Source organism: Schistosoma mansoni, assembly GCF_000237925.1.
Source record: "Schistosoma mansoni, WGS project CABG00000000 data, chromosome 1 unplaced supercontig 0076, strain Puerto Rico, whole genome shotgun sequence".
In the NCBI taxonomy this organism is placed as follows: Eukaryota; Metazoa; Platyhelminthes; class Trematoda; order Strigeidida; family Schistosomatidae; genus Schistosoma; species Schistosoma mansoni.
This window is the reverse complement of record NW_017385990.1, coordinates 254,925-266,943: the sequence shown is the minus strand read 5'-3', so window position 1 is coordinate 266,943 and position 12,019 is coordinate 254,925. Positions and strand designations below refer to the sequence as shown.

General features: G+C 38.7%; 1 protein-coding gene across 1 annotated transcript; it reads left to right on the top strand.

Annotated features, from left to right (window-relative positions):
- Positions 1 to 5,042: 5,042 nt before the first annotated feature.
- Positions 5,043 to 5,738, top strand: Smp_164480 (tubulin beta chain, putative; the record flags this gene model as incomplete). Its single annotated transcript, XM_018791751.1, has 2 exons — positions 5,043 to 5,118; positions 5,197 to 5,738. 2 exons carry the CDS (start codon positions 5,043 to 5,045, stop codon positions 5,736 to 5,738), a joined length of 618 nt encoding a protein of 205 aa, XP_018645074.1.
- Between the last annotated feature and the right edge of the window lie 6,281 nt (positions 5,739 to 12,019).

Here is a 12,019-nt window from a genome sequence, read left to right as displayed (position 1 = left end):
GCACCATCTTCAAACGGTGTCGGTTAATATCCCACCACTCACATACTCATTTACAACCACTAACATCACACCATCACATACATGCTACCACAAACACACAATCATAGCCAAACATCATCACAAGCTTCAACAACAACAGCAACTACTTCCAGTACTACCACTACTAATAATAATAATAAGAATGGTTGAAATGATTAGTAGGGTAACAGTGCCGAAGATGAAGATTTTATTGTCGATGTATCGTTTTTGATTGTCCTGATCACAACAATATCTGTTTGAATATTAACAATAAATTATGGGCATGTTCAATTTTATATAAGTAGCAACATTTGATGTAAAGAACAAACATGGACAACAGGAGATTGTTTTAAGTTTGCTGGTTCAGTAATTCTTTAAGTAGTTTATTTGTGACATGTATCACGGCAATACAATGCATCAGCAGGGAACTTTTAGTTTTTTCTTAAAAGGATAGCCTGATGATTTATGAACGGTATTATTCAAGGTTATTTCCGGTACCAGATCGAATTATTGATAATTATCTACACCTAAAGAAAGTTAAATTGAAACAGAGAGCACAACAACAAAGCAATGATTGCCAAAATATGTCGGTCAGCTTGACCACTGTGCATGTTAGTTATCATTCAAATAACTTAATGTTGCTAGTGACATTGTTAATGTAATGTGACAGCAGGTAAGTGGTTAAACATTTAACGTTCCTATAAACTCACTTGTGGAGTGAGATACACTTATCGGCGCTAGGACATTTAATGCATCATATTATTATTATTATTATTATCATTATTACAAAGTCTAGAAAATTTTTATGTAAATTAATTCATATGAAGAGAAGATATAGAACAGGTTTGTTTCGCCAGTGACAAGGAGTCACGAATGTCGTAATGCAAGGTTTCTGTGTATTGATTCGCTTGGTTGCATGTATAGGATAGTTTGTTAAGTATTTTGAAGAAGAAGAAGATAAGAATTAGTCTGAGCCTCCTCTTCTATAAAGGGTCGAGCCCAAGCTAATTACACCTAGATTTATAAGTCAAGGTACAATTAGTTCCAAGAGTACGAAGTGCAAATCATCTCTCTACTGATTCCAGACTTAATTCATCCTTTATGCGCGCACTACTAAGAATGAACACGCAGTATTCAAGGAGTGGTTGAACACAAACTTTGTACATTAAGATACGTGATTGGGTGTTATAAAGATTCCGAGTTATGTAACCTATAAGGCGTTGAGACTTGGAAGTTTGTTTCATTATCTGTTCGGTAAACGACAAGTCGTGGTAGTCCCTATGTCGTAGGTCTACTACTGTGTTTAACCTAGATAATACTTCACCATTTTATGGTAAGATGGAGGTTGAGTGATGTATCACCGAAGCATAGCCAACCACATTTAGCTATATTAAGCTCCAGTTGCTATTTCGAGCACCACTGTGCTACCTTGTTAAGCTCCATGCTGATGCAATTTCGAAAATTGGTAAGCTCGTGTTGAGAAAATGAGTACAGTACGTTAAGATAATCTGCATACAAAAGGGGCTTACTCACACAAAAACAGTCACAAATATCATCGATAAAAACTAAAGGGAGCGATCAGCATAAAACTTAACATTGTATTACACCACCTCCAACAGAGACAGGGTTCGATAATGAAGAGTTGATTTTAACTATTTGATGTCGATTGCTGAGGAAGGAATCAAACCAGGCTAGTAACGGGTTTTGAACCCCATAAGATGCGAGTTTACCCATGAGAAGTTGGTGGTTGACCATGTTGAAGGCCTTAGAAATGTCCAGGTATAGCACTAATACTAGATATCCTTGGCTACGAAGATAATAGACTAAATTAAAGAAGTCAAAATGACATGTCATACAGGATCGATTTTTAAGAAATCCATGTTGCGAATCATCATTAAATTGTTCAGTCAATGAATGGTTGGATAGTTCGTCACCAATAATTTTTTCCATAATCCTAGAGATAACTAGAGTAATATTTATTACCCCATAGTTGTTCATGTCAGTTTTATCTCCGGATTTGTAACGTGGTATGATGTACGCTGTTTTCCAACGGTCAGGATAAGAGCCTGATTCCATAGAGAGAGTAAACAGCTTAAGGAGAAGAAGTTGGATATCTGGACCACCATATTTGTAGAGAAATGATGAAATCCCGTCTAATCCGTGACTTCTCGAAACCTTAAGCGTATTTAAAGCCTTATAAATTTTCAGGCATGTGAAGGAGATAGATTTTATTGAGTTACCAGTCATGCATATAAATCTAGAAATAGAGCCATTTATGAATTTTTTGTTTTTTCCAAAATTATCACTGAAAAGGTCTGCTATAGGTTTGAAGTCGTATGTAAAACTGCTTTTATGTAGGATGCATGTTATATCAACATTTTGAGTTGATTCAGCGCGTTTATTGAAAAGGAGAATTCAGTTTCGCACTTTTGAGCTAGTACTTAGTGCTAATAGCCCTTCATTAATGACTTTTATCCTATGTTTTTCTTTAATTTGGTTAAAAATCATTGTTATTCGTGCAACTTCCTTGAGGTCGTTTGACTTAAAATAACGTTTCTGTAGGCGTCTTAGTTTATTACGATATGTAGCTGCTATATACAATTCCTAAGGTGTACTAAACCTGTTCATTTTAATTGATGCGCAGGAATCTAGACAAGAGTTAACAACCAAATAGAATGTGTTGATAGCATCTGTGAGACTACTACATGAGTTGAATTCATCCCAGTCTGAGAGTTTGCTCAGTGAGCGCTAAAGGTCCCAGTCTGCATGCTTATAGTCTCTAAAATTGCAGATGTTTTTTAATCAGTCATTTATAAGAGGGCTAGATGGGGAGAGCACAAGCTACTATCTTATGATCACTGCTTTCAAATTCGTTGCATACTAGTACAGATGGGGAGATGACATCTCTACTTAATATTAGATCGAGTATATTATCACCCCTTGTCGGGGTACTAACTCACTGTGACCAGCAGTACACGTTAGAAATTGCTGAAAATCTAAGGTTCTCAAGGCTGAAATTTTGTTCAGAAGTGGTTTTGCGTCAATAAAAAATAAGTTTCACAAAGGAGTATGGAGTGTAAAAAACAGAGAGCATCCCCATCCAAGGTGTCCTCATAACCGCTTTTATGATGAGTAAGGGAAAGCATAGCTTCGAATAGTATATATTTGTTTGGTAAGGCCACTGTAATATTTTTGGTATCTGGCCTAGAACCAGAAAGATTTGTATGTACTTTCTTCTAAACTGGTATAGACTTTTTAAGTTGAGTAGTGTTCTTAGGAGCCTTCAGATTAGAATTAGGTGTTCGATTATTGGCTTCTGATAAAACACTGGAAGATATCGCATTAGTGCCTCCATTAGATATACATAGGTTATGTTGGGTCACTACAGGTATGAGAGACAGACTAGCACTCTGCACTGGTAAATCGGTGTGCTGGCTAACATGAGATAGATTAGCTGCACCAGTGGGTTCAGCTAATGGGGCAACAGGGTTTGTTATGATCTCAGCAATATTATTTTTGTTTGAGGTACACTTTTGCGTTAGTCTCTGGTTGGTGGTTTTATCTGAGACTATACGAGCTTTTCATTAAACTTCATAAGCGCGTAGATTAGCTGTTCGGATTTTTTGACTGTTCAGTACATAAACGGGAATGGAACCTAAACTAGATAAGGCACGAGTATCACTGGCGCTTATTATAAATGCAAATACATCAGCATGGACTGTCTTGAAGGTTAGCTGTCTTTATTATCAAATTCCTCACAGATGTAATGGCGACTTTGTTAGGTATAACATAGATGGTCACATTATTTCGAGAGATTATTCATTTAGTAACTTCAATAGCGATAAAATCAATAACAGATTCTACTCTTGTTGTATCCCGCAAGCAGCCGAGTACAAGCAAATCAAATAAGGGAAAAGTCAAGCGCGTTTATACAGCAACAAATTGTCCTTGAGCATTATTAGTAAATAGCACACACAAAGAAACAACGGACCAATAGCGTTTAAGATAGTTTACAGGTGGGAAATATGACGTGAAGGTAAAAAGAGCGCTTTTGGCGCGAAAACAGCTAAATTCAAATTTTCAAAATAAGACTACAAGATTAAGCCATTTACCAAGTAAGTTCTGGGGATTTGACATCCCCAACACCTCCCCTTTTTAGTAACGGACATTCTTTGGGTCCACCTGCATTCTAACTGTCTGTCGCCGTTGGCGCAGTGACCATCTTCGGGACCGTAGGTCGACCTTTTGTGCTTCTTCATGCGTTGGGACTGCCGGCAGATTAAATGTATCCAATAGTACGTCCAGCGGAATCTTTACTTCGGTCGATGAGCGCTCTGGTGTTAACCGCTTGCGTAGTTGATTTCGATGTCTGGTCCATCTGTCCGTTCCTACCTCAACCTCATACATGACTTCTCCCACCCGTCTAACCACACGTGCTTCGATCCAAGGATCACGATTTGCTCTGTAGTCTCGAGCGAATACTGGGCATCCAACGTTGTACGTGGGTAGTTTCCGGGACGTGGTTTGTACTAGTGGTGGTGTGGTTTTCGGCAGCATCAAGTTGTGGATGGTCCTCAACCGTCTTCCCATGAGGATCTCTGCGGGGGACTTCTGCTCCGGCAGCGTGTCGTTGGGGGTCGTTCTGTAGGCAAATAAAAAATTCTGCAGTGTTTCCACTGGTGTCCCCTCCCCTTTTGACTTAATAAGAGCCCTCTTGAACGTATCCACGAACCTTTCCGCTTGCCCATTCGATTGTGGGTGGTAAGGTGGGGCGCGAAGATGCCGTATCGTGTTTTCTTTGTTTCAACATTCGTGAGATTGTTCATATACAAGCTGGTGAATGCGGTAACCAAATTGGTGCCAAATTCTGGGAAGTTATTTCTGACGAACATGGCATTGATCCAACTGGAACATACCAAGGTGACTCGGATTTACAACTTGAGCGAATCAATGTTTACTACAATGAAGCATCCGGTGGCAAATATGTTCCAAGAGCTATCTTAGTGGACTTAGAACCAGGCACAATGGATAGTGTTCGTGCAGGACCATTCGGTCAACTTTTCTGTCCTGATAATTTCGTATTCGGACAGAGTGGCGCTGGTAATAATTTGGCCAAGGGTCATTACACTGAAGGAGCAGAACGTGTGGATTCCGTTTTAGACGTGGTCAGAAAAGAAGCGGAATCTTGTGACTGCCTTCAAGGTTTCCAACTGACTCATTCGCTCGGTGGTGGTACGGGTTCAGGAATGGGAACATTGTTGATCTCGAAAGTTCGTGAGGAGTATCCTGATCGGATTATGAATACATTCTCGGTCGTCCCTTCACCAAAAGTGTCTGATACCGTTGTCGAGCCTTACAACGCAACTTTGTCGGTCCACCAACTGGTTGAAAATACTGATGAAACTTATTGCATCGATAATGAAGCGCTTTATGACATCTGTTTCCGAACATTAAAACTTACAACCCCTACATACGGTGACTTGAATTATTTGGTCAGCGCGACAATGTCTGGAGTCACTACTTGTCTCAGGTTTCCCGGACAGTTGAACGCCGATCTTCGGAAGCTAGCCGTAAATATGGTACCATTCCCGCGTCTGCATTTCTTTATGCCTGGCTTTGCACCGCTTACTAGCCGTGGCAGTCGACAATATCGCTCACTCACTGTTCCAATCGACAATTCGCTGCTCCCTGTTAGGCGGTCTTATCGCGCCACACATTAACAAATCATCCACTCGGCCACAGATATAACAATCGGCCACGGGGACAAAAAAAGTGAAAAATGACGCTCCCTTCTGACCGATTACAGTTACTATTTAACCGACATTTGGAGTTCATGGTCAAACTACGCACACAGTTTCTGGATCATCAATGCTTTGCATATGCATCGGAAGTGGATTGAATCATCACTGAATTTCACGCAGAGCTGGAAAATGATCGCAGCCATCATGAATCCTCGACCAGCCGCAACTCAAACAAAACAGCAGTCTCGCAAGAGACGCCCGGTTGTCCATTCACGTCTATTTCAGAAACGTGCCCGGTAGTGGATTCAAACCCCACTATCCCTGAATTAGCAGGTCCGAACAGTGACGCTTCTAGCTCTCATCAACATGATGCCATGTCAAATGCCCATGAAATTATCTATCCAACCGCCCACAAAGTGCCAGACATCATATCGAGCAGTACACCGAGCAAATCGCATTCGGCAATAGAAATTTTTACCGAATCTAGTGATAAAGGTTCCCAAGCTTGTCCAGAAATTTTGTTACATGCATCAAATCTGGAACCTAGCGCAGTTTTGGTGGACGCTGTTTATTATAGTGATCCACAACCTGCCAGTGATGTTTGCAATAAGTCTGATGACTACATTTCTGCAGAATCAAATTCTGACCTCACATCAAATGTCGATCCTCACCATCCAGTCAATCTTAACGGGTTCCCTATTGAATGCCAGAAACATGTTATAAATAGAATCGCATTAATAGAAACTTGGGTATATGAGGATCCAACACTATTTCGTGGGGGAGGAGGAGCTCGGTTTTCTCAAAAAAGGGGAGGTGTTGTATCCCGAAGAGAATTACGAATGGTAACTTTTGAGGACTATTTATTGGTCAATATAATATGTATATTTCCTATTGTAATTAACCTAATTATATTCGTATTTCTCTTATCATTAGCTTTATTTTGACCTTTGACTTATTATCATACGATTCTTGAGTTATAATCAGTTTATTGATTACTATTCACAGCCACATTCGGCTAAATATTGTACAAATGTTATTATCTATTTTATGGGTCGATATGCCTTGCTTGGTTGGTATATAAACTCAGTATGTTTGAAATACAATGATTCATACCACTGAGGCTGTTATTGGTGTTTTGGACTTAACTGGTTGGGCTAGGCAGATCGCAGGGCCGATACGTACTCTAGACTGCTCGTACAAGTTTCGTGTCACTGTTCTAATCGACAATTCGCTGCTCCCTGTTAGGCGGTCTTATCGCGCCACACATTAACAAATCATCCACTCGGCCACAGATATAACAACTCTAATCCTGTCTTCAAGTTCCGCAGGAACCACGTCCTTTGACAATAGCAGTTTAAGGCGTGACTGTGTCCTTATTTCTTGCTAAAGATCATAATGGTTTTATAAAGAGCCCGCAAGTGGCTTCACTTTAGACTGAACTTGTTAATTAGTCTCATGTTGTCAATTATCTTGATCACATAATCCACATCACCTTCTATCTATCATTTTGCATCAATCACTGTGACAGATGAAATCGATATCTATACTCAATATTCTGGATACTTACATTCGACTTCTGACCAAATGTATGTTTGTGTTGAATATTGATTGAAGTTTGATATCATCGAGAGGTAGTAGTGTTCTAAATTCGCAGTAGATCGCATACGTCTCAAAATTTATTTCATATTGAAATGGTTCCTAAATTAGCACCAGAATCGAAATGAATTTCTTCTCTAAGTAAGCATTCGAAGATGACTTTAAATGGCCTTCCAGCTTTGTCTCTGTGGACTATGACAAATTCGCAGATCAGTTTGACATTAGAGTGAAGGTCTTTTGATTGAGTTACATTATGTTCGGTGTCTGTAGTTTGTCGATACAAATCCGTAAACCAGGTCTCATGTTAGTTGGCAAAGGTTCTTGAAATGCGCTCTCAATTCTGAAGAAAACAATGCTCCAATATGATCCAATTTCGTATAAATTAACTTTGCACAATGAGAAATAACATCAGACTCAATCCAATCACAACTGACTCATTGTAGGACCGATATTTTATTACTCATTATTCAAATCACACATACGGATGTCATGACTGTCTAGTATTTGATTACTTATAGAATATTGTTAATCATGTAATCCAAATGTTTTTCATTTGATCATGGAAATGACATGTTTGAGACACTTTTGTATATATATTTTCTTTTGACAATGATCACAAGTTTCACACAACTGAAACCACTTCGAACAGAACTGAAATAAATTTCTGCCTAGTTGAATATCTTAAGAGTCCAACAGCTATGTCTGTCATTACAACGTCAAATGTATATTTTTGATCCATGCTATTGCGAAGGTTATTTGATTGAGTGAGACAATGTTTGATGTTTGTAGTCTGTTGATAGAAAACCGTGAAGATAGATTTATTCTTGGTTGTTGCAGGTTAGTGATGTGTACCGTCACTACTGAAGAAACCATTACTCCTCGTGTGATTCATACTCATAGCACTCAAATTTGCACAGTAGGAATTAACTACTACGTTGATCGAGGATGTTTAGCTTCAAAGGAGCATTTCAAGCAACCTTGTTTATTGTTCCAGCGTAACCACCTAGAAAGTAACAAAACAGTGTCAATAATCAATCAACTTGAAAAACGATGGTTGAGAACGGAAGCTACTTTCGTAACGTCATCGTTGTGCAGAGATAAGGTTTGCAAGATCTAGGCACCCAAAATATTCTTCATAACAGCCGTGGGTCATTATCTACACTTTGGTTATTTGGAGGTTGATATTTTAAGGATATTGTCTGTTTCATGGTCATCGCTACACTACATGTTCGAAAGAGAGATCCTCATGAAATTCATCGTCATCAACAAGTAAACGAACGTTCCAAAAGTTTCAGGAAGTAAAAACTCGGTAATGTCAATAATGAAAAGGCGTAAAATGACATTTAATGGGGGACTTTAGAAACTACTAAGCCTCTAACAATTCAACAAGAATCAAGCTAGTGTTTTGATCCTAAAGAACTGTACCATATGTTTTTCTTCAAATGGCTGAACATGAACATGAACGACAACACAAACTGTGTATTATTCAACCGGTTGACGTCTCAGAATAAGCTGAGACAATAATAGTTATAAAGAAGATCAACTATGCTTCCGCTTATATTTCGATTATCCAACAGAGGTGAATGAAGCCCTGAAAACTCGTCACAGTCCCTTACATTCATATCCTAGTGAGGAGTAAATTATAGGAGAATTCTGAGAAACATTTATATATATATATATAATGTTGTATAAGTATTCAGTAACTAGATTCATATTCATATATATTCATATTTATATCGCTTTTATTGCAAGCTTTATCTAGACCTATGGACTATTACTATACGATTTTCTATTTTTATGTTATACACAGCATCTTAAATGCTGTCTACTGTAATCATCGCCAATGTTTGATTGTGTCGATAAGTTATTTCTTGTTTTATGGTATCATGCTGTCTTTCCTGGTTGTACGTAAACCAGGTATATTTGAAATAAATGATTCGCACGGTGGAAGATGGTACTGATGCCTCAAACTTGCTCTAGTTACTGCCACAGGAAAACACGTTAACATTCAGATACACGGTCACTCACTTGTTTACCAATTCTCAAGTGTAACACCATTCCGTGTTTGTCTCATCTAATCAAATCACAGTATTCCTACCAAGAGATTATTTACTTCGATACTTTATCACTGGAATGGAGGAATCCGTAATTGTCTTCTGCTCAGTGACCAGTTATTCTACTCACTTTGCAATCGGAAGCCTAAGAATCACATTGCACAAAGAAACCATATATCCTTATGAAGTCTATATATTGAATGCTATGCGCCAACCAACGACTACGATGAAGACATTAAAGACCAATTATGCGATAGGCTGCATTCAGTCGTCCAGTAAGGCCCAAAAAAGGGCCTGACCATTTTGATGATAGATTTCAATTACTGTAAACCTGAACGACCAGTGAAAAGCAAGGAAGGCAAGGTAATCATCATCATTGAAAAACAACGGAACGAGAGGGTAGAACACTTTAAAGAACTCTTCAGTCGATCAGCTTTTCTGAACCCACCCAACATCGAAGTAGCACCCACGGACCTCATAATCGATGTTGACCAGTCAACAATCAGACAAATCAAGATCGGCGAAACAGAGGTACCGGACCGAATTTCAACAGAGGCACGGAAAGCAAATGTATCAGAAACTGCTAAGATAATCCACAATCTATTCAGTAAGATTTGGGATGAAGAACAAGTACCAGCAGACTTTAAAGAGGGACTTCTGATCAAAATACTGAAGAAAGTCGAACTCAGCAAGTGTGATATCTACAGGGGCATCAGTATGCACCCAATACCAGGAAAACTCTTCATCAGGGTATTGTTAAACATAATGATGGACTCTGTAGTCACGCAACTTCGAGATCAAAATATTGAATTTCGTAAGGATCGATCGTGTACAGACTAAATCGCAACACTACGGATCATTGTAGAACAATCAATTGAATGAAATCATCCAGAACATAAAAGTGTTTATTAACAGTTGTCTATGCAAGATACTTCGGATCCGTGGGCCAGCCACTATCAGCGGCATTCTACTGTGGGAGAAAGTAAACCAGATTCCATCGGAGTACGAAATCAGGAAGAAGCGCTGGAAGTGGATAGGACACACATTAGGGAGTCACCAAACTGCATCACAAGACAAACAATTAATCGGAATCGTGAATAACAATTGAGATGGTGAAGACGCAAAAACACATTATCTTGAGAAATGGATACCGAAATTAGAAGAATGAACATAAATTAGATAGAACCAGAAAGGATGGCTCAGGACAGAGTGGGTTGGAGAATGCTGGTTCGCGACCTTAACTCCATTGTGAGTAACATGCGTAACTAAGTAAATCGAATTAATTTGAATTACATTTGCACCGCATTTATTATTAATTACTGTTAGGAATTGAATTCCAAAAAACATTACATCAGATAGAATGGAGGAATAGACTATGAAATCAATTACGTAATGCAGAATTCTGATCGATTGAACAAATGAAGAATTAACGTGAAGAAATTAACTGTTAGAAGCGATTACATAAGTGTAAGAAACAAAACATGACAAAATGCAAGTTGGATTTTCAACTGGGTTCATTTGAATGAACTGATATTGATCAAGGTAACATTAATGTTTATGTACAAGTTATTCAAAATTGGTTCCATGTATTAACAAATGGATTTTATGTTGTCTATATATGACAGTTTACAAAGAGAATATTCAAACGTTCACTTGATAAGCTACCCTTATATTTTTCGGGGAACCCGATGTCAATGAACATTTTGTGTACAATTTCGATGCATAATTGTTAGAGATGTGATGTGTGCGGAATACGACTGTCAACAGACATGAAAAGTATGTTCAACCAGTCGAAAGTTGAATGTCAACAAACAAAAAGTTGAGGTAACTGAAATGAAGAGTAGAAATAGAGATAAACTGTAAGTAAACAAGATGACAACTGGAATGAGTGAACTAGGAATCTTTCAAGAAGTGATTCAAAGAGGATTTCCAAGTGATGTATTGGATGCATGATTTATCCATCTTCATATATCACTGTGATTCCGCATCCAAAAATATATTGTTTGTACCCACTTTACTTTCTCTTTCATTACGATGTAACTGGTAGATAATAAAGGCATTTTTTTCACTGAGAAATTCTCAATACTGAGATAAGATGGTGGTTAGAGGTGGTCAAAAGGAAACCGTGGACCCGGGTTTCGTGCTACTTGGCACTCGTCAGCAAGGTGTACCCGTAATCTTTAGAGAACTGATGCTCCCTGTGTCACTCGGCTTCACAGTCAGAGACGTTACCACTGAGCTATTCGACTGACCTCCTGTAGGACTGAGATGTAATCACAATTGATTGATAACTTAGTGGTGATCAATGTTATGCGTGTCAAGTCGAGTGACACAGGGAGCATCAGTTCTCTAAAGATTGCGGGTACACCTTGCTGACGAGTGCCGAGTAGCACGAAACCCGGGTCCGCGGTTTCCTTTTGACCACCTCTAACGACCATCTTATCTCGGTATTGAGAATTTCTCAGTGAAAAAAATGCCTTTATTATCTACCAGTTACATCGTAATGAAAGAGAAAGTAAAGTGGGTACAAACAATATATTTTTGGATGCGGAATCAGAGTGATATGTGGAGATGGATAAATCGTGCATCCAATACATCACTTGGGAATTC